Here is a 23,917-nt window from a genome sequence, read left to right on the forward strand (position 1 = left end):
CGCTACAACTGGAATATTGTGTCCAGTTCTGGGCACCGCACTTTAGGAAAGATGTGAAGGCCTTAGAGAGGGTGCAGAAGAGATTTACTGGAATGATTCCAGGGATGAGTGACTTTACTTACGTGGATAGATTGGAGAAGCTGGGGTTATTTTCCTTGGAACAGAGACGGTTGCGAGGAGATTTGATAGAGGTATTCAAAATCATGAAGGGTCTAGACAGAGTAGATAGAGAGAAACTGTTCCCGTTGGTGGAAGGGTCAAGAACCAGAGGACATTGATTTAAGGTGATTGGCAAAAGAACCAAAGGTGACATGAGGAAAAACTTTTTTACACAGTGAGTGGTTATGATCTGGAATGCACTGCCTGAGAGGGTGGTGGAGGCAGATTCAATCACAGCTTTCAAAAGGGAACTGGCTAAGTACTTGAAAGGAAAAAATTGCAGGACTACAGGGAAAGGGCAGGGGAGTGGGACTAGCTGGAATGCTCTTGCACAGAGCCAGCACGGACTCAATGGGCCGAATGGCCTCCTTCCATGCTGTAACCTTTCTATGTTTCTATAATGCCATCATGTCGACCAGACCTTTCACCAACTGCCACCCCTATCATTCCCCCAGTACAGCTCCCACCTCCACACTCTAAAATTTGTAGACTGCAGAATGCATTTGGTGAATGACTGGTCTTGTCATCCACATCAAAATCATGTCATACATTCCCACATTTCCTTCTCCACAGCCAAATCCTCCTACTACTCTAGGATTGCCCTGGAAGGTTAGGTTCCCCTCTTCCCCTGCTCCAAATTCTGGAGAAGCCCCTAATGTCTCCCAACTCTTTCGACCTGGTTACCCCTCTGAGTACACGGGACCATGGAAATTTAGGGATGGTTAGCAATTCCCAGAATATTCCATCCCCTCAGTGGTGCCTCATCTTTACTGCATTGTATTACTCCTCACCTCAAGCAATAAGTCTCCCTCAGAGAACATCGGAATGTTCGGCCAAACATTTTGCTGTCCATTCCCTCGGAAGTTTGCCGGATTGTCTGCCAGCCAACCAGGCTTGTTTTTCTTCATAGTGGCTGCAAAAAAAATCCCAAAAGGACGGTTTAGAAAAGGAACAGGAGGATTATAATGCAATGCTCGCTTTTCTTTTAAGAAAAAATTAGTAACAGTTAGGACATTACTGAGTAAAGGCCGTGGTCACCATCGGTTTTGCTTTAATAAAACGTTGGCTTATTCTGAGAGGGCAGATTAATAAATCTGCTCTGAAAATGGATACAGATCAAGCGATTCCCAACAGTCAATTTACATGATTCCAGCCTTGTTTGTCTGTTCATTAATATTTGTGATTCATTAATGAGTCTTACAGTTTACAGAAACTCCATCATGTTCACAATTCACATGACATTTTACGCCGTTAAATTTCCCATGCAAATCGCAAGCATTAAAAAAATGCAAGCATCAGCGATGCTGCTTCCTCATCGAATGATACATTATGCTCTCCAATTCCACTTTACAAAGTTCTTTTGTACGATATTGCGTGGATCTGCTTTCACATTAAAGTCTGAAAACCTCCACAACAAATGAACCGGCCCTGGGTCTGCACCTGAGCGATGAGCAAACCAACATCAATTTGCATTTATGTAACGCCTTCAGCACAGAAAAATGTGCCAAGGTATTTACAGAGGGGAAAATGAAAAGGAACGGAGGCCTCGCCACGATGGGAGTGATAGAAGAGGTGACCGAAAGCTTGATCGCACACGTGGATTGAGATGGGCTGATGGCCTGTTGTTGTGCTGTAGCATTCTCTGGTTTGGAAGAAGAACAATTTATAGAATTTACCAATGGCTTGCTGGGTGAATGTGCATTGTGCTGCAGTACAGACAAATAGGCCAGGAAAACCAAGTTCAAACTTCAGTTTGTGCTGTGTGAGCTGATCTCAGGTTGGGGTATGTGTGGTGCAGATACAATAACTGCCCTCAGTGTGGGGGTGGAGGGGAAATCAGCCAGAGTTCCCACTCCTAATCCATCCTGTGCAACTGTGTGAGAGTGTGTGCGTGCGTGCGTGAGAGTGTGTGCATGAGAGAGGGTGCGTGCAAGTGTGTGCGTGAGATTGAGTGTGCACGCGTGCACAAGCTATATAAGAACAGGACCAACTGTAGTTATGATGTTCTCTCCAGTTCTACAGCCTGTGGAAACACTCATTAACTGAGCTGACCCATGAAAAATGGCTGCTGAAGTGAGGTATCTCAGGGTTGATAGAACTGTACGCTAATAAGAGACAACACTTTCAGTATAAGAGGGAAAGGAATAAAACAGGGGTAGAGGGGGTGGGAATGTTACACCTGTAAACGAAATTACGGCACTCAATGTAGATCCTAATGATTTTTAAACCATTTGAACTTCAAGCTTATAGCCTGTGCAGATGATCTGTGAACACCGGACTGAACCTTGAACAAGCTGAGACATCCTGAAGACCTGCTCAGTTGCCATTTGCAAACACATGGATTTTACTGTGCTTGGGCACTTTTGAATCATAAAACCTCTCTATTCTCCCATTTTTAAATGTGTAAATAATGATCAATATATTTAAATTGACAGAAGGCGAACATCGGACGACGTCATGGCTGGTAAAATTGGCTCCTCCAGCCTCTTAGCCTCTCCACGTCATTTTTTTTAAACTGATGAATAAATTCTGGTTCACAGAATTGACTGGTCTGTGAGTGGATTTGATCTGTAGCCATCAAAAGCAAGAAGGGGAAAAAAGCCTGACCCAGGACCAACTGTAACATTTTGGGACACTCCAGAGTCTCTCTCCCCATCGAGTTCTTTTAAACTATGGCTATGACTCCCTGTCTGAGGTACTGCTCCAGTCACAATCTTGTAGAGCGTTGGCAGCCTGGCCACATCACTGTAAAGTGCAGTTTCTGGTCTCTAATTTACCATTCTCATCAGTTCTACTGGTCTGCATGACTTTGAACTGTACTGAGATGAGGAGCAAGAGATGAGTTTTCCCTGTACTCTGCCAAGCAGCTATAGTACTCCATCACTGGGCAGCTATAGGGGATGGGAAACACCGATTTTCAGGGGCAGCGTTCGGGCCGTGCAATTCAGAGGCCCTGAGTGGATCCACTGATAAGTTTAACAGTCTCAACTTTATCGATGTAGGAGCCCCAAACCGAACCTTTGCACGGGGCCCCCACAAGGCAAACGACTCTACTGCCAATATTGCTGACTGTCAGAAGTGCGGTTGAGTTTTTCTGACACCAATTTTTCAGCCCAACATTGCAACTTGTTTGCCCCAGTTTAGGCTGAACGTCAAGCTAAGGAGGCGAAGCTTTGAAATTGGAAAGGCCTTATAACCCGTAATAGAGTAGAGATTATGGAGTTGGCTTTTCTCATTTCCAAATATATCCCACCATTTTTCTGTTCAATCCATTTTGTATCTACCTAGTGACTGGTCACTACTTGTCTACCAGGGAGACTGAACCACTCTGTTGAGGGTGGTGCCATCAGCAAGGGGAACGATGCCACTTTAGGTGACCTCTATCGGTTAGCTACATGCTTTCTCAACTTTTTTCTTGTGTGCAAGGCTGCAGGTAGATTCTTAAAACTAGAAACAAGCACAATTACAGAGCTGAAACAGCTGCCTGCTTTTTAGCAAATTACTACCAAATGAGGTGAAAGCTTTCCAACTTGAATTCTTCCTATCTCAGAACCCAGGACCTTCACCAGAGTGATCAAACTTAGTGTTTTTTTATTATTCGTTCATGGGATGTGGGCGTCGCTGGCGAGGCCAGCATTTATTGCCCATCCCTAATTGCCCTTGAGTAAACGTCGCACTCAAACCCACAAACAGAGTAAAAGAAGTTCAAATTTTCCTCTGTTGGTACAGAGACCAAATCAACCCGTCATCCCTCATATCAAAGTTCCTGATAATAATCATGTTAACTTGCAGGGGGACAGTAAGTGGAGGATAGGTCATTCCCCACAGTCTTATATGGCCATCCTGACTTGGACATATATCGCCATTCCTTCATGGTCGCTGGGTCAAAATCCTGGAAATCCATACCTAACATTACTATAAAAGAGTATCTTCACAACATGGACTACAGCGGTTTAAGAAGAAGGCCCACCACCACCTTCCCAGGGGCAACTAGGGATGGGCAATAAGTGCTGGCCTTGCCAGCGACGCCCACATCCCCAGAATGGATTAAAAATGTTTTATTTAGACCGAGATGATCAAATGTTCTTGTGATGAATACAATAGTTCCTGTGTTGCTGGTGAATGACAAACAGGAGAGGGGATGAGGGAAAGGCAGAGAGAAAATGTGAAGGGCCAAATGGCTTTTTTGCATTCCATACGTTATGTTTTTTAGGAAGGGATGATTTTTTTTTTTAAATGGAGGGGAAGTAATTTCAGATGTTTAAATCCACGTGATTTTTATTTTAGAAAGTTGGGCCAGATGGTGGGGACCACACAGCAATGCATATCGTCTGCACTTTCAGCGTGAACTCCGACCTATACATACCGGAAGAGGGCTATTTATTGATATTTTATTAACAGCCACAATCCTGAGCACACACCTGCTCAAGGGCCGCTCTCACAGAACTATAATAACATACCTCCATGTGCAGGTAAGAATTTTTTTCATTTTCAAATAGCGTTTTCTCTCTCTCCCTCACTCACCATTACCATCCTAGAGCTGGCAAGTGCCTAATTCAGGCCCATAAACACAGGCTGCGTCAGGACTGGTGAGGACCAAAGTTGAGGAGGAGGAGGGCCGCGAGTGCCTTTGGTCTTTATAATGGCACCCCTTGAGCTGGAAACAGGAAACTATGCTGAATCCATATTAATACACGCACCAGCTGCTGGGCTGATGGTCTAGCATGAAACCAGGCCATCAACTGAGCATCATAAACATAAACCTACATAAAAACCCTGGAAATATTTAGTAGCTGCTTTGCATTGTCTTCCACGATCAGTTTTAGCACCTGTCCTGAATTTAACTTCGGAACTAAAGTCTCACCGTGAGCTGCCTCTTTCTCCCCTCCGCCAAACTAATTACCCTTCATCTCAAAAAAAAATCCTCCGTTATTAATTTGTACCTAACAACAAAGGATTTGGGGAGGAAGGTGCTGTTACAATTCAGCAAACTCTGCAAATTTCAATCTGAAGAAAATGGCTTCAAACTGCATTACAGTAATAGGTAATCTCATTTCAGTAATTAAAACCAGCTGAAGCATCAGGCCCCAGCAAAAGAGGCTCTGTTTAACGTGGGGGGAGGGGAAGCACAAATAGAGGCAGCCCGAGTTCCTTTGCTTTCTATTCCAGTTTAGGTCCTTCAGGCATGACCCATAGGCTAGGGTAGAAAGTGGGAACAAAGCCACACACAAGCAAGAGACAGGCTGCTTCTGATTTTTTTTCTTAAGATTTTACTTTGTGAGACTCAATGAGCTATTGTTCTCCGAGCTTTGGGAAGTGTTTGGTCACCCACAGTTTACTTCCAAACAAGTCTGTGCGAGTCTACATATGAGACAGAGAGAGATGAATGCACTGCGTCAGCAAGCGAATCTTAGTAAATGGGCAAAGGGTTTTAAATACCAAACCTTTCTTAACTGCACATCATGAAAATTAGTAATGGGGTCACAATTCTTTCCCCCACCCCCACACTTTTCTCCCCACCTCCCTTGAAGGTGCTGGGTCGGGCTGGAATACTGTTCTATGTTGTCATGAGGTCTCTGCTACCTCGCCCAGTTTGCCATTCCTCATGAGTGAGCTTAGACAGTGCCCGTAGAGAGGGCAGCAGTCGAGCCAATCCCATGCTCACCCAACACACTTTCCAGCAGGAATCACTGGAAGGCTGTGACAAGTGGGAATCCTGGTTAACTTTTTTTTTTAAATCCTCTTCCTATCTCTGAGATGCCATGGTCATATACAGTGTCCAACATTGGTTGTCCATTTGAGGCTGGCCCAAATAAGGGATTGAACGTGGGACCTTTGCTGGTCTGGTTGATGCATTTCCCCATTCAGCCGTCGAGGAGCACCTGTATTAACAATACACAGTTCTGTTGGGGGATCAAGAATTGGTCCAATAACGATATGAGGTCATTTAATACTTTACCTCTTGGTATTCTAATGATCGGTGTCATCAAAAGCAAAGTGACCCAATCCCATTCACAGGTACACCAGTTGATTTATCACTCAGGAAATGATACTTTCGCAGTCTCCGAGACTTATTGCGCAAAATTAAAAGTTCTGGATCAGCGCAACACACAACAAGCGTAGAAATTTGCCGAATTAGTTGTGGAATGTCATACCACGGCAAATCTGTTGCCTTCATCCTGGGGGACTGTCAATCCCTCATGTTGAGAACCAAATCCATAGTGTAGCACAGTGCGCTGCAGTGCCGACATGCAGTGTCATGATAGTTTTTTTTAGTTTGAAAGGGGAGGTTTGTGTAGCTCTTTGGTAAGCTCGCATTCACAGCCATAACACTGTGAGGAAGCACCAGGCGAAAATTGAAGGAAGATATTTACCTCTGGGTCACTCTTGCTCACGTTCAGCGGGCCCAGGTCAGAGCAACACCGAGTGGAAGCATCAACCTTTGCTCCCAATAAGACATTAACCGGTTGCAAACAATTTGAACCAGGATTTCAGTAAAATAAAGACGTAGGCGTGCAACGTTTTCATCTGTCCACCTGCACTGTGAGAAATACCCAACAGCGATGACCCAGATAGTGTGGAAAAGCGAACTTTGTCCGGAGAGAGCCCCATGTCGAACTATGTAACACTCGTGTGAAATACTGGTGGTTACAGGCATGTGACTGGTGCTGAGAGCAACTGAAGTTCATCAATTAAGAGTATTACGCAACATCAAAGCATATCCGTTGTGCAGTTTATCCAAAAGCTAAATATGAGTCATAAGATTGGTGATGACACCGATGATTAGAATATCCTTTCTTCCTGTTTCTTTTTAATTAAATTTTGTAAATCTTTTAGTAACGAATGGTGGCAGTCTCATTTTAAAACAAGTTGGATGATATTTTCCTTCTGGCATGAGCACAAATGTGGATTAAGTGGCGTGCTCTTCTGCCGCTTTTAAACATGTTAGGGGAAAAGGCTGCCAACTTTGGAGGAAGGCGCAGGCTTGGAGGGCAAGTCAGTGGGTCACATGCTGCTCTTATTTTGTTAGCACGCACTAGCATCTTGTGCACTTTGCAAGCTCCCCGGTCAATTGCATCGCTGAGTTCATGAGGCACTATTCACCGCAATGCAAAATCTCAGTCAACTTGAGGTAGATCATCAGCATTGATTGCACCTGTCTCAGCTAGCACCTCACATATCATATTCAGACCAAGGGGGAAAAGGGAGGCAGTGACAGTCGAGGATGGAGAAAGGGATCGGGCACACAAAGGACAATTAGCTTGCAAAGCTGTGAAAGTGCCAACAGCAGTTTTACTTGCAGATAATATCGGCTTGTGCTCATTCTTCTTTTATATATATGAATTATTTAGTTTTAATTACTTTTTTAATTTACAAAAATGATTTACTTTTCTTTAACAATGATTTGTCATCAAAGTTAACGAAAACCACCCTGGTCACCAGCCCACTGCATGCCTGTGATACACACACACACACACACACACACACACTGAAAAGGAGATAGACAGATAAGAGAAAGTATGAGAGGGAGCAGAGGAAGACAAGAGAAGAAAACAAAGGAAGAATTAGAAAAATAATCCTCTTTCTTGGAAATAAATGTTTTAAAATCAAAATGTGACATCTCATTGTTCCATTCGCAATTTTGTTTCAGTTATGTTTTCCCGCTCAACCTCCTGAGGACATTGACTCCTTGCGGTTTCATAGATATCTCTGGCATCTCACCCAACCACCTATTCTTTATGCATGAGCCTTGATAGACTGTCTGCAGGCCCTTTACCGTGGTGGGTATCAAAGTTGTACTAAGGACTACGAATGGTCGTGCCTCACCAAGGATTGTGTTCATTGTGGTACAAACACGGCAGCACTTAAATGGAGTTTGTGAAGCAAGCCGTTCCTGGTTAGCCCAGTTAGAGTTACTAATCTTTGCCAAATCCAAAGCCCTCCAGAATATGATAGTAGTGGGGCAGGGGTGGGGGGCCGGGAATCCTGGCTTGAGAGCTGAGGTTTGTTTTGCTGATGATAATTCACTGAAAACATTAATAACTAGTGGCACCACATTATGAGACACTAAGTGGAAAAAATTGACTGATTTCTTATTTTTTTTTAAGATCAGATTTTGTGTGTCTGGTTTACATTTTAGAAATTTCCAGACAGTCGGCCAATAATCGGACTGGTGGTTGCAAACCAGCCAGCAATTGGGCAATCTCTGCCTGGTAGACCGAAGGAGGCACAGGGGTCAGCATCAACCACTTGTCGAGAACAAAGAACGGAGTTGGGGGGGGTGGGGTGTGGGGAGAACCAGCTCCAAGGGCAGGTTTTATGAATGAACTGTTATTTATTATAGGTCAATTTCAGTGGCAATCATTAGGTACAGAGAATGCAGAGAACAACCATAACAGATATGTCTTTGTGGTTCAAATAGTTCCATGCAACTCTCATCAGCAGATGCATGGCCTCATATTTCCAAGCCGAGCAATCTCTTGTGTGCAAACTGCACTTTGTTGAAATCTTTTTAATCGCTGTACTTTTGTGTTTGCATTTACAATACCCTCTGCACTTGGTGCTGCACACTAGATTTACCATATCATCTCATGACTGATTGCTTTAATGGGCAGGCTGGTGTCTACTGATGTGGGTATCGGCACAGCACTGACAGCTGGTGGCTAAAGCCTCACTGCAGACTGACTTTCAAGTTAATGAATATTGAGAGAGGTATACATTACAACTGTTGTTATCGGCTCTTGCTTGATACATAATCAGGTAAATAGCTTTCCGGAGGTGTTAGAAAGGCTGGCAAATGCCTCCAGTGAAGTGCCAGTCACGGGCATGTTACTGCAGGGAACTGCTAGGTACCTCTTTGTAAAGAGGGACAGAGAGTCATCAGTGGCGTGCACTTGCAGGCTTCATGATAGTATTGATCAAGCCTTAGTAGTTGGTCACTGACCTAACCTCTTGAACACAGGAAGTACACAGTCGAAGAGACGAGAAGGGGAGGCAGCTTGGGGCAATTCGTATGCAACACAGAAATAAAGCTGGCAAGTGGGCAGGTTGGTTATGTATCACTGAGAGTTCAAATTCTGTTATCTAAAGATAAGTGAGTCCAGCTGCAGGGCTGCCTGGCACTCAAATCGGGCACCAAAAATTGCGCTGCGTTTTATTTCTTAGTTCTGTAACAGCACAATGGTGTAAGGAAGAGGGAACCACATGGCCAATCTCATTCAGTTATATGTCCAGTCATCTCCTGTATACTTCATATTTGTGGCAGAAATGTACATTTTGCAGTTGAAATGTGAGTATCTTTAAAAAACGTTAAAATAGCTTTACAGCAAGACAAGAGTCTGCCAGCTGGTCAGCCATTTTGAATCCTTTCCCCTCTATGCCTAGCTTGGCCACGTTTCCCATATACTGGGAATTGGGACACAGTGTCAAACACATCAGACTCATTTCTGTATTGAAACTGGACCCAGTGATTTCAGGGGGTCACCACTAATTGTTTTTTTATACATGTTATTACTGGTGACTGTCCATATTGAAACCACTTTTTTGTCAAACAGTTAACACAATGATGCAGCTTGTAATGACAAGCATCCAAAAAAATCATTGTGAGGAAAATGAAGCACAGGCATTCTTTCTCTCTGGTGAGCTGTTTAAAGAGAAATACACACTACTTTTCTTAAACTGCAGAGCATTCTCTGGCCTCTTTCACTGTGGTACATCTGAGCTCGAAAAGTATTGAAAAAATACAATAACGTTTCAATAAATAAAATTACTCTGGCACACAAACTATAATTATGGGAAAGTTCCTTTAAGGTCACTGGAAGACACACTAATCTTTCAGAATTTGGCTGGAGTTTGTCATTTGATAACCAGCTTTTCCCCCTCTAAATGATTCAGTCAATTCAGCTGAAGAACAAACAGGCTGATAATCAGAGGTGTAAAACACATCAACATCAATCACACATAATGAATGCCTTTTTAGAAGGATTATTTCATTTTTGAAAAAGAAAAACACTGTTCCTTTTGTTAACTGCATACACTGTCTTTTAACTCAAACACATGCTGCTTACTTGTTAAGTTACCATTTCCTTAACTCCAAGTCCCGGTTATTTATTCAAGGCGGATAGCCATATTGCAAGGATCGGCAGAATATTCAAATTAATGTCAAATTTACTTGGAGCAACAGAACAAGATTTGATGGAAGTAGGTTATCCAAGCACAGAACATTTCTGATAAATCTAATACAGGGGCTCCCAAGATGGCTGAGTGGGTTAAGATACTATTTGGCTGAGCCATACACACCAGGAAAGTCAGAGGTTCAATCCCTGGTCAATGCCAAATGAGCTGGTCTGAGGCATGATGGAGGTAAGGATGTTGCAAATGGTCTCACTGACCCTAGGTTAAGGAGCAGAGAATCAGTCTGGATTTCATCCTGCCTCAATCACTATCCCTTGTTGGGTGAGGGTAGGATTGGACAAGGTTACGATATTCCCCACATAAGAACAGGCTGCTGACCGTGAAGAAGTCACCTGAATCTCACAGCCGTACATGCACTCAATTTTTGCACAGCAGTCATTCTGAGCTGACTTTGGGACAGTGAAGAGAAAGAGCAGGGGAAGTTTAAATCTGGTCAGCCTTGGCTCTGTGGTAGCACTCTTTCCTCTGGGTCAATCGTTCATGGCTCAGCCCCACTTCACAGCTGATGTACATAATCTAGACTGACAATTCGGTGCAGTCGTCAGGGAGTGCTACATTGTTGGAGGTGCTGTCTTGTAAGCCTTGTTTTGTGGGACGTGGCTGCCACATTTGCCTACAAAAGTGACTACACTTCAAAAGCACTTTGGGGCATCCTGAGGACATGTAAAGTGCTAGACAAATGCAAGGTCTTTCTTTCATGCTGATTTTCATCAACAAAAGCCAATGAATGGGCACAATCCGTGAACCACCGGCCATCAGAGTAAACTGTTAATAGCTGGCACGCTATGTTATGGGCTAACAAGTAGAAAGACTCAATTAAATGTTGTTTAGCCATATTGACTGGAAAATAAAACTTCAGATTAGATTGCAACGAGCTGCTGCAGCTTCTTAAACCTCAGTAATGAGTTAAATAACCACAAGCAATTGTTTTCAATAAGCAAAAGATTAAGCTGCTTCTCATGGGTCAAACTCCACATTATCAATAGATGCAGAGAATAGTCACTTCACCCATTTACTTAAATTATCAAGCCAGAATTTTACTCAGTATGGCACTGCCAGGTCGAGCAAACAGAGGGTAGAATCACCAGCCTAAATTGTGAACTACCTTACTTTCCCAGGGGCAAATGTTTTAACCACCTGCCTGTTCTCACCAGGTATACCGCCTTGATCTGGAGCCAGTGAATGAGGCACGTGGTCTCATGTCAGTGCATGCACACAAGTTCAGCATGCCCACGCCCGCAGAGAGTGCTGGATCATTCCAGGCTGCGTAGGACGCTGAAATTGCGTGGCGATAACGGTCAGCAACGGCTGACCTCGGCCTGCCAAGCGCGGACGGTCGATGGCGGTCAGCAACGGATGACCTAGGCCTGCCAAGCGCGGACGGTCGATGGCGGTCAGCAATGGATGACCTCGGCCTGCCAAGCGCGGACGGTCGATGGCGGTCAGCAACGGCTGACCTCGGCCTGCCAAGCGCGGACGGTCGATGGCGGTCAGCAACGGCTGACCACGGCCTGCCAAGCGCGGACGGTCGATGGCGGTCAGCAACGGCTGACCACGGCCTGCCAAGCGCGGACGGTCGATGGCGGTCAGCAACGGATGACCACGGCCTGCCAAGCGCGGACGGTCGATGGCGGTCAGCAACGGATGACCACGGCCTGCCAAGCGCGGACGGTCGATGGCGGTCAGCAACGGATGACCATGGCCTGCCAAGCGCGGACGGTCGATGACGGTCAGCAACGGCTGACCATGGCCTGCCAAGCGCACAGTCGATGACGGCCAGCAACGGCTGACCACGGCCTGCCTAGCGCAGACGGTCGATGACGGTCTGCAACGGATGACCACGGCCTGCCAAGCGCGGACGGTCGATGACGGTCAGCAACGGATGACCACGGCCTGCCAAGCGCAGACGGTCGATGACGGTCAGCAACGGATGACCACGGCCTGCCAAGCGCAGACGGTCGATGACGGTCAGTAACGTCTGACCGCGGCCTGCCATGCGCAGACGGTCGATGACGGTCAGCAACCGCTGGCCGGTGGACACGACCTGCCAAGTGCAGACAGTCGACGGGCATGAAGCTGCTTGCGCTGCTTTTCTACAGGTGCGCTTTGAATAAATATCACTCCATCACCAGGAGGCTACTGCAGGAACCAGTTACTATTGGCAGCCCTTAAGATTTATTGAACAGGTTCGGAGTGGAAGTCCAGAAGCCCCTGCCCAGTGAGTGTCTGACCACCGTTACCGTTTCACTCATCTGACGAGTTATTGTCGGGGAAGGTCCATAAATGTGGGCAGCCGGCCTCAATTCATCGCATGAGTATGCAATTGAGGGCACTCTCCTGGCCGTGCCTTCAGCTGCCTTGGCCCTAAGCTCTGGAATTCTCTCCCTAAACCTCTCCGCCTCTCTCAACTTCTCCTTAAAACCTACCTCTTTGACCAAACTTTTGATCACCTGTCCTAATATCACCGTGTGGCTCAGTGTAAAATTTTGTCTGATAATCGCTCCTTTGGACATTTTACTATGTTAAAGGTGCTATATAAATGCAAGTTATTATTGTTAGGATTAAGTCACATTGTTGGGGCAGAGGACAGGAAGCTTCTCTCTACATTTAACCCACACTTCAACACGATCTACAAATACTCCCCAGCATCAATGTCCTTCACCACTTCTTATTTAGCATATGCAGACTCGGCATTTAATCCTAGCCGTCTTAGAGCATCATCATCACCAGCATCCAAAGCACGTAGGCCACCAGATGGTTTAGTTAGTTGGCATGATTCAACAAATTGGTAATGGTTGCTATTTGTCTGCATGGCCATTTGCTGTCGTCACGAAGGCCCCCATAGGTGAGGATTTATGCGGCACTGTCCCTGTCCAGTTCAAAAGCGGTTGAGAGTGGCCAACTACTACGATGGCAATCAAATGCTTCACCATTTCTTTCTAAATCCTCGTAACCCTCCTCTCCTGAAAGTGATGGCTCAGAATGTTACAGCACAGAATCAGACTATTCTGCCCAACAGGTCTGCACCTGTCATGTTAGAGAATAATTCCATAGGTACCAGCAACATTCCTCCCAACCCCCCCCCCCCTTTCCAGAACCTTAACCAAGTGGACACTTTTCCTGTGTAGCCCTAGGCAACGAGGGGGCGGCAGAGCCACGTGGGAGGGGGCAATCACAGAAGGTCAATCTTGACACATCCCTGCACTTTCCAGCAAGGGCCAGTGGATAGCGATAAGGAGCATAAGCCCTGGCTGATATTTCGCCTCCCTAGCCCAGGGATGCTGAGCTCAACTGGCAGCTCAGTACAGGCCAGGGAACAAAACCTGGGACGTTCCTGGCCTCACGGTCACTTTGAACCATTGGGTCAGAAAATTAGCAGCTTTGTGTCGGTGATGGGGTTAAATTTTAACAAAGTTGAGGCTCATAAAATGCTGTTTCAGAGATGAGCCAATCATGCAGCATTGATCAATGGAATAGTTCGTATAGTTACTGCTAAATACAGTGAACATCCGCTTCGGATTATCAGAAAGTGTCCTCAGGCACTGCAGGTGAATCAGAAACCAACAATATTTAAACAATGGAACACAGTCTATGTGGGTGGGGGCGGAGGGGGGAGGGGGAGAGAAATGATCAAACACTTCAAATATAACAATGAAGAGCTTTTTCAACCGTTGTGTGAACTCACATGTGTTTCAAACTCACAAGAGTACAGGTAGCAGGGCTTGTGTACACTGAAACAAGCTTCACGTACACCGAGGCCCCGATTATTGTGGAAGCCTTCAGTCCCAGCTCGCACCCTCCACTCCACCAGCTCGGGCCTACTGTGCAGCCTCAGTGGTAGAGCCTCCACCACCACATCCTGCACTCTGGGACTCACTCTCTTACTAAACCCCTCAGTCGTGTTACATCTCTCCCAACTTTGAAAAGCCTACTCAGAATCTATCTTTTCAACCACACCTTCAGGCACCTCCTCGACTAACTCCTCCTTGGTGTCGGTTTCTCCTCCTCCTTTCTTTGTGAAACACCTTGGAATGTTCTGCTACATTAAAAGGTGCTTTGTATGTTGGGCATTGATCTGAATGCTCGCCTGCTCACAGCCAACACTGTTCAATGGGTAAATACATCATATTGTGCTAATCTGTATAGACTAGGAGATCCTATCCATGGTGAGGTAGTTCATCTCAGCTGGAGCAACATTTGGGGTGCTACAAATGAATTGTCAGCTTGGATCAGTTGATAACTCACTAACCTCTTAGCCGGAAGGTTGTGGGCTCAAGCCCCGTTAAAGACTTGAGCAATAATTTCAGCTGACACTTCGGTGCAGTACTGAGGGAGTGCTGCATTGTTGGAGGTACCATTTTTCAGATGAAATGCTAAACTGATGCCCCAGCTGCCTGCTCAGGTGGAAGTAAACAATCCCATGGATTGTTATATTCGAAGAACAGCAGTTTGTTGCCCTTGTGTCCGAGCCAACATTCCTCCCTCAATCAACAGCATTAAAAACAGATTATCTGGTCAGACATTCATTCGTTGTTTGTGGGACCTTGCTGTGCGCAAAATTGGCTACTGCATTTGCCTACATTACAAGTGTTTGTACTTCACGAGTAAATCAATTGGTTGTAAAGCACTTGGGTATATTGAGGATAGAAACATAGAAAATAGTAGCAGGAGTAGGCCATTTGGCCCTTCGAGCCTGCTCCTGTTCATGGCTGATCCTCTATCTCAATACCATATTCCCGCGCTCTCCCCATACCCCTTGATGTCTTTTGTGTCTAGAAATCTATCTAGCTCCTTCTTAAATATATTCAGTGACTTGGTCTCCACAGACTTCTGTGGTAGAGAATTCCACAGGTTCACCACCCTCTGAGTGAAGAAATTTCTCCTCATCTCAGTCCTAAATGTCCTACCCCGTATCCTGAGATTGTGATCCCTTGTTCTGGACCTCCCAGCCAGGGGAAACATCCTCCCTACATCCAGTCTGTCTAGCCCTGTCAGAATTTTATACGTTTCAATGAGATTCCCTCTCATTCTTCTAAACTCGAGTGAATACAGGCCGAGTCCACCCAATCTCTCCTCACACGACAGTCTTGCCATCCCAGGAATCAGTCTGGTGAACCTTCGCTGCACTCCCTCTATGGCAAGTATATCCTTTCTTAGGTAAGGAGGCCAAAACTGCACACAATACTCCAGGTGTGGTCTCACCAAGGCCCTGTATAACTGCAGTAAGATATCCTTGCTCCTGTACTCAAATCCTCTTGCAATGAAGGCCAACATACCATTTGCCTTCCAAACTGCTTCCCGCACCTGCATGTTTGCTTTCAGTGACTGGTGTACAAGGACAACCAGGTCCCTTTGTACATTAACATTTCCCAATCTATCACCATTTAAATAATACTCTGCCTTTCTGTTTTTCCTTCCGAAGTGGATAATTTCACATTTATCCACGTTATACTGCATCTGCCATGTATTTGCCCACTCACTTAACTTGTCTAAATCACCTTGAAGCCTCTTTGCATCCTCCTCACAACTCATGATCCCACCTAGTTTTGTGTCATCAGCAAACTTGGAAATATTACATTTGGTTCCCTCATCCAAATCATTGATATGTATTGTGAATAGTTGGGGCCTAAGCATTGATCCCTGGTACTCACCGCCTGCCACCCTGAAAAAGACCCATTTATTCCTATTCTCTGTTTCCTGTCTGTTAACCAATTTTCAATCCATGCCAGTATATTACCCCCAATCCCATATGCTTTAATTTTGCACACTAACCTCTTATGTGGGACTTTATCAAAGGCCTTCTGAAAATCCAAATAAACCACATCCACTCATTCTCCCTTATCTATTCTACCAGTTACATTCTCAAAAAACTCCAGGAGTTTTGTCAAACACGATTTCCCTTTCATAAATCCATGTTGACTTTGTCTAATCCCGTTGATATTTTCTAAGTGTCCTGTTATCACATCCTTTATAATAGACTCTAGAATTTTCCCTACTACTGATGTTAGGCTAACCGGGCTAACCTGTTTTCTCTCTCCCTCCTTTTTTAAATAGTGGGGTTACATTTGCCACTCTCCAATCTGCAGGAACTGTTCCATAATCGATAGAATTTTGGAAGATGAGAACCAATGCACCCACTATTTCCATGGCTACCTCTTTTAGTACTCTGGGATGCAGATTATCAAGCCCTGGGGATTTATCGGCTTTCAGTCCCATTAATTTCACCAGCACTATTTTTTTCACTAATACTAATTTCTTTTAATTCCTCCTTCTCACTAGTCCCTTGGTTCCTTAGCATTTCTGGGAAGTTATTTGTGTCCTCTTCTGTGAAGACAGAACCAAAGTATTTGTTTAATTGCTCTGCCGTTTCCTTGATCCCCATTATAAATTCTCCCATTTCTGACTGTAAGGGACTTACATTTGTCTTCACTAATTTTTTTCTTTTTACATACTTGTAGAAGCTTTTACAGTCTGCTTTTATGTTCCTTGCAAGTTTACTCTCATACTCTATTTTTTCCCCTCTCAATCTCTTGGTCCTCTTTTGCTGAATTCTAAACTGCTCCCAATCCTCCGGTTTGCTACTTTTTCTGGCAACTTTATATGACTCCTCTTTGGATCTAATACTATCCTTAATTTCTTTTGTTAGGCACGGTTGGGCCGTTTTTCCTCGTGTGTTTTTGGTCCAGAAGGGCATGTATAACTGTAGCAATTCATGCATTCATTCCTTAAATGTTAGCCATTGCCTATCCACTGTCATGCCTTTTAATGAAGCTTCCCAATCTATCATAGCCAACTCACTCCTCATACCTTCGTAGTTTCCTTTGTTCAGATTTAGGACCCTAGTTTCGGATTGGACTGCTTCACTTTCCATTTTAATGAAGAATTCTATCATGTTATGGTCACTCTTCCCTAAAGGACCCCGCACAATAAGATTATTAATTAACCTCTTCTCATTGCACAATACCCAATCTAGGATTGCCTGTTCCCTAGTTGGCTCCTCAATGTATTGGTCTAAAAAACCATCTCATACACACTCCAGGAATTCATCCTCCACAGTATTATTGCTAATTTGGTTTGGCCAGTCTATATGTAGATTAAAGTCACCCATGACAGGTCAGACAGGGCCTCAGTTTAACAACTCATCCAAAAGACGGCACCTCCGAAAGTGCAGCACTCTCTCTGTACTGCACTGGAGTGTCAGCCTAGATTTTGTGCTCAAGTCTCTGGCGTGCGGCTTGAACCGTAACCTACTGACTCAGAGATGAGAGTGACAGAGCCACAGCTGACACCTGGACACATGAAGAATGGCCACTTGGATGAAGTCTGCCGGCACCTATACAACTGTACTCCAGTTCGAGTGTGTGCCTTTAGGAGAGAAAGGGATGAAATTGTCGGGGGGTGGGGGGTGGAGAAATACACGCCCCAGTTTTCCTCACTGACACCAATAGGACATTGAGCATTGTGTTACAGTTCTCTTACAGAACACATTGAGTTACATTGAGAAATATTTTATCAACCCCCAGCCATGTCACGGTGGTGTTTTACCAAGGCTTCTTGGATTTGGAGAATAGACAGTTAAACAATCAAGTCATTTTCTGCACAGGCCCAGGAACAGACTTCATTGCAGGCAGTGTTAAAATGATGGGAGTCACTCTTGGAAATATCAGGACAAGGAGCCCACTGTATGTCTTTTAACTTGCGCACTCAACTCAGCCCCTATTATTGAATTGCTCTTGAGAAATCAACCTGTGTAAGGTAGTAATTTTGTCGCAAGTTTACAAATAGACCTTTGTGTCCTCTGTTTACTGTAGATACTGTGTAAGAATGGACAGGTCAAGGAAGATTCGAGCAAGAGCCCAAGAAGATATGGTGTACGCATAATTTTAATTACACTGCCTGGCAATGAAACCGTTAAAACTAAAATGCTGAAATAACCTGTGCTTAGCGTAGCTATTGTAGTCCGAGGTAATGTCTTTAAAAGAATTTAGTAGGAATGCTTTGTTGATTAGCTGCTCATGGTTGACCAGTCTTATCTTAGTCACTGTAGCTCTGGACAATGTCCTGTCTCTTAAAGAATTTAGTAAGATTGAGATAAGCTGCTCATAGCTGATCAGCCTTGTTCCCCTCCAGTCTAAACTCATCAAGCTGACAATAACCAATCAACCTTATCTTCCTTGACCTTGTTATGTTGGAAAAACGACATCACGTTTCGAGATTCCAAGTGTCAGGGGTTCCGATTACAAGACCAGTATAAGTACAGGTGACTGTAAGAAGTCAGTATTAGAGGTAAAGCTACAGGGGAGAAGAGAATCCCGGTCGGGTTACGGCTTTACTCAAGAAGGGAATGGGGTATATTGTTCTGTTCTTACAACTATTCCTCGAGCATTGTAAGTGTTTTAATTTGTGCTTGGTTTGATCACCTCAATAAAGAATCTTGTCACCACCCATAAGGTGTCAGGGTTGGATTTATTACAAATCTGGCAATCGTGGTAGGACCCTGATTGATCAGTTCTTTTGAGGGGTTCGAACAGTCCAGACAGTCAATGATCGCATCCTAACGTCGAGGGTAGGAAATCGTTTCACAACGGGACAGGAGTGGAGGAGCTTTAGCATCTTCCAATAGTAAGAGTAACCGCAGAGGCGCTTGAGAGAAGCTATCCAAAAGGAACAGAGTGACGTGGCCGGTAGTGAGAAATTGATTCCCCATTTGACGAGGACGGGTGAGCCATATGAGGTGGCGTCGAGTTACTTGGAGACTTTAGTCTAGAAGAGGAACAGCAACCCAAACCTGGATCAGCAACTTGCCGAGTTGCGACGGAAATCGCAGACACAAACTATGCAGAATGCTGCCACTATCCCACGGAACCCCAGATTTCAGTGCATAGGCCTTGAACCATAGACACGGCCATGTTTTCAGATATATTTCAGCTGCTGCAAATCTCTGTTGCATGGGGTGGGAGTAGGGGGGTTATTCTTTCCTATTTGTGTTACTGGTTATTTTAATATTCAGCCACTTGGCTTCCATTCCAATGCGCGGCCACTCAATAGCAACATTTGTACTTATTGTAAGAGCCTTTTAATAAATCTTTTGATTAAAATAACAAAGCATCTGATGCTAATAAAGGGTCAGGCTGCTAATGGGTTTTATAAAGGCCATTAAGGTGAATGGTATTTTTTTTCAAAGTTACAGCTGCTTGTAATTTGAATCTCAGCAAAACATTTGTATACAATTCTGCACAACCCTTCATTCGGCAAAGCCATAGGCCGGAGAATGTCGATGTTCTGTTGCATTTTGGTTATTTCAAAGCTACAGTCCCCATATTGTGAAAGGGGTCGCTCCCTGGATACAGTCCTCAAGTAGAGTCCACGGCGATGATTAATCTCAGTACCGTATGTTTCTATTGTCGCGCAGCTGACCTCTGCTTGTTTTCCCCTGGGGTATGTTGATCATAGGACCCTAACAAACAGACATCAGCAGAGGTCTCACAGAATAACGGGTACATAGGAGCAAGCGTCGCAGAGAATAACAGACGCCTGGGATCGTGTTACACAGAATAGAGGCCTGGGATCGAGTTACACAGAATAACGGAGGCCTGGGATCGAGTTACACAGAATAACGGGGGCCTGGGATCGAGTTACACAAAGAACAACGGAGGCCTGGGATCGAGTTACACAGAATAACGGAGGCCTGGGATCGAGTTACACAAAGAACAACGGAGGCCTGGGATCGAGTTACACAGAATAAAGGAGGCCTGGGATCGAGTTGCACAGAATAACGGAGGCCTGGGATCGAGTTACACAGAATAACGGAGGCCTGGGATCGAGTTACACAGAATAACGGAGGCCAGGGATTTTGTTTCAGAGAGAATATTGGAAGCCTGGGATCGAGTTACACAGAATAATGGAGGCCTGGGATCGAGTTACACAAAGAATAAGGGAGGCCTGGGATTTTGTTTCAGAGAGAATAATGGAGGCCTGGGATCGAATTACAAAGGATAAGGGAGGTCTGGGATCGAGTTACACAAAGAATAAGGGAGGCCTGGGATCGAGTTGCTTAGAATAACGGAGGCCTGGGATTTTGTTTCAGAGAGAATATTGGAAGCCTGGGATCGAGTTACACAGAATAATGGACCACCCGGAAGTGATCATAATGGATATCCAAAATTTATGACAGAATGACGCAGCGGCAATTACAGCCAGGGCACCTGTAGAGGTGTCGCAATTGCTCTCAATACCTTTTTGGCTAGAGAAGGAAAAACAAACAGAAATCAGACAGGGCTCCCACTCCTGATCGCTGCCCAGAGGCCACTGCTGGAAAGGACACAAGTAAGGCTGTAGGAAAGGCAGGGTCAAACTCGCCTGTGAAGGCCCTCATGGTGGAATAGGCTGGAGGGATGCTGCCACCCCATCGAATTGTACCCCAGCAAGTGTTACATCTTTCTGCCTCTCCACATCCCTCGCCTCCTTTCAGACTCTCCTTAAAACTCATTCTCTGACCAAGCTTTTAGTCACACCTCCAAATTTCTCCTTCTTTGGCTTGATGTCGATTGTTGTCTGATTACGCTTCTGTGAAGAGCATTCGGACCTTTTTTCACATTAAAGGTACGATATGAATGCAAGTTGTTGTGTGTAAGATCAGGGCCCATTCTACCATTAACAATCAGAATAGACAGTGAGTCTCCCACATAGTGCTTGGGTTGCCACCCATCCAGTTTTGTACTGGATAGTCCAGTTTTTTAGTAGGCTGTGTGGAAATTTATAAAATGCAACCTAGGCTTTTAAAAAAAAGCTTTTATACTTATGAAAGGCTGATTTTTCTCCCTTTACAGGTGCGGTAGAGTTTTTATCATGAAGCTTATTGACATTATCAGTGAATTTATATCAGCAACAAAGCAAATCTCAGAACTTGAACCATGATCCCACCCTAGGCTGGTTTTAGACTTGGTAAAACACGCTATGAGCTGGACTACAAAGCAGTTAAGACATGGATGGGATTAGGCTCATGTTAGCGTAGACTGATTTTGATCTTGGACATGGGAAAGGGGTGGGGTGGGGGGGTGGTGTAGGACAGCAGAGTTTGGAATTGAAGACTTCTAGTCATAGAGAGGCAGAGAAACACAGAGAACAAGGTCTTTCACCAGCAACTGGCTCACCACCACTTGTCGCCTTCTTATTTTTCTATGTCGTTTACAAACTCAGCAGGGTTTAACGAGGAGCCACCAAAGCCACAATCATGGCTGCTGTTCCGTGAGCACAATGAGTTTTTGAGTCTATGGTTGCTCATTTCCTACTTCACGGCGAGGCTCTGCAGACTCACAGAACGATCATTGTGCTCTGCTACATTCCAATAGCAGCTCAGGTTTCAGGCTGCACTACTTCCTTCTGAACCGAGAGTGGAATTAGACAGGGCGCTTTCATCTCCAAGCCCCTCCATCAACAGCCCAGAGGTCCCAAGGCTTACAGTCAGTGTGGGAGAAATAAAACTCCAGTAAGACTGGATCTGTACACCCACTGCACACAGATTGTGAATGCAGCACAACGCAGGCTTTTTTTTTGAGGGAATAGTGCATTCCATTATCTCAATGGCTCCTGGTTTAAACTTATTATTTTGTCTCGATCATAAACCTTTGCAACGGGTTTACTTACAAGGATCAAGGGGCAGGTTCTGTTTTACGATCTAGTTTAATTAACCCATTCATGAATAAACTACATTTTAAAAATAACCAGAGAGTAAGACTATCCTCTCACTGACCCCCTCATGTCGACTGGAAAGAAAGAGCAGTGTTTACATAGCACCATATCACATCTCCAAGCACTGCTCATACAACAAATTACAGCCTGCTTACGATAATTCAGTCAAATTTGAATTATCCAATAATTAAACTTAAACAACACAGCAAAGTGAGAATTTAGTTTTTTTTAAAAATTGAATTATCAGTATCTGGAATTTAGCAACTTTCAACTAAGAGAATTAGACTATACAGCAACTGTTGTGTGTGCAAATGTTGAGGGCAGTTTATATGCACCAAGATCCCACAGACAGATGCAGCAATGAGAAAAACAACTAATCTGTTTTTGGTGGTATTTTGAGGAAAAAACATTAACCAGGAAACTGAGAAAACACCCTGCTCTCCTTCAAATTTCCACATCGTTCACCTGAGGAAGGAGGTAGCCTCCGAAAGCTTGTGAATTTAAAATAAAATTGCTGGACTATAACTTGGTGTTGTAAAATTGTTTACAACTCCTTCAAATAGTGTCACAGGACCTCGAATGCCCATCTGAAGAAACAAGCAGTTCTTTGATTTAAATCTCATCTGGAGGACGACACCTCTGCTAACACAATACTGTACACTCTAAGTACTGAAGAGTTAGCCTAGACTATGTGCACAAATCTGGAAGTGGGATGTGAACCCACAACCCTGTGACTCAAAGGGAACTAGCAAATGAAGAAAGCTGACACCAACTATGGTCAAGAGAGTGATCTTTCAGCCCTCTACGAAGCCCACTCTAAACTGAATCTCAAGGATGGAGTCTAAATGCAATTTAATTTGTCCCTGACGATGGCAACGCCTGACCTCCAACATCAATATATCTGGAATCTGAACTGCAATGGGTGTGAGGGGATACAAGTGCGAATTGCTCCTCCACTCCAAGGCAACGCTCATTGGTGATGCCTCCTGTCACCATTAAATTGAAACATAGAAATGAATATAAAAAGCACAAACTAAATCACTTACAATAGATTGAAATATTTGAGCTTCTATGTCAGCCCTTTGGCTCATCGCTTTTCTATTTCTAGTTGGCAGCAACATTTCAAACACCCAAACATATTTAAACTTAACTTTGGGTGTGCTTTTCATTTTAGTGTCCTGGAATTCTGTCAAAGCCATCACAAATAGCTTCACACACAACACAAAGCACGAAGGCCAACTTCTCTGGGGTTGCATTGAAGGAGACCCTCCTCCTAATTTTCGCCCCTCCTCTCCTGAAGGTGCTGACTTGGTTCCACAACTACTGCCAGCTCTCCAGTACCAGGTGGCCATTCTTTGTGCGCCCAACAAAGGCAGTCAGTACTGGCAGGCCTTTCATCCACGAAGGGCATCTCGGTCACGCCCGATTCCGTCCTCACCCAATCCTTGCAATCAATCTTTCCACCAGGAGTCAGTGGGTAATGATCAAATGTGGGAACCTCAAATTATTTTCTCCTCCCTCTTTCAGAGAAAAGAAAGAACTTGGATTTATACAGCAGCTTTCACGACCTCAGGACATTCCAAAGCGCTTTACAGTCAATTACGTACTTTAAAAGGGTAATCAATGTTGTAATGTAGGGAGAAGCAGCAGCCAATTTGCACACAGTAAGATCCCACCAAAAGCAATGAGGTAAATGACCAGAAAATTTCTTTTAATTTGTTGTTTGAGAGATAAATATTGGCCAGGACACTGGGAGAACTCCCATGCTCCTCTTCAGAGGCAGTCAAACCAATTATTGCACCCCAACAGCACAGATTGGGGATTGAACTGGAATGCTTCTGATCAGCATGGCTTGGTTCCAGTGACTTTAACC

At 44.6% G+C, this 23,917-nt stretch overlaps 1 protein-coding gene across 1 annotated transcript in view; it reads right to left on the reverse strand.

Moving 5' to 3' along the window:
* Positions 1-23,917, reverse strand: part of LOC137323891 (aryl hydrocarbon receptor-like) — a 157,473-nt gene that overhangs the window by 37,764 nt on the left and 95,792 nt on the right. Inside the window, exon 3 of the mRNA XM_067987937.1 lies at positions 951-1,072. Coding sequence (XP_067844038.1) covers positions 951-1,072 — 122 coding nt within the window. The remainder of the gene's footprint in view (positions 1-950; positions 1,073-23,917) is intronic.

The sequence above is a fragment of the Heptranchias perlo genome, chromosome 7 (assembly GCF_035084215.1).
Source record: "Heptranchias perlo isolate sHepPer1 chromosome 7, sHepPer1.hap1, whole genome shotgun sequence".
NCBI lineage: Eukaryota > Metazoa > Chordata > Chondrichthyes > Hexanchiformes > Hexanchidae > Heptranchias > Heptranchias perlo.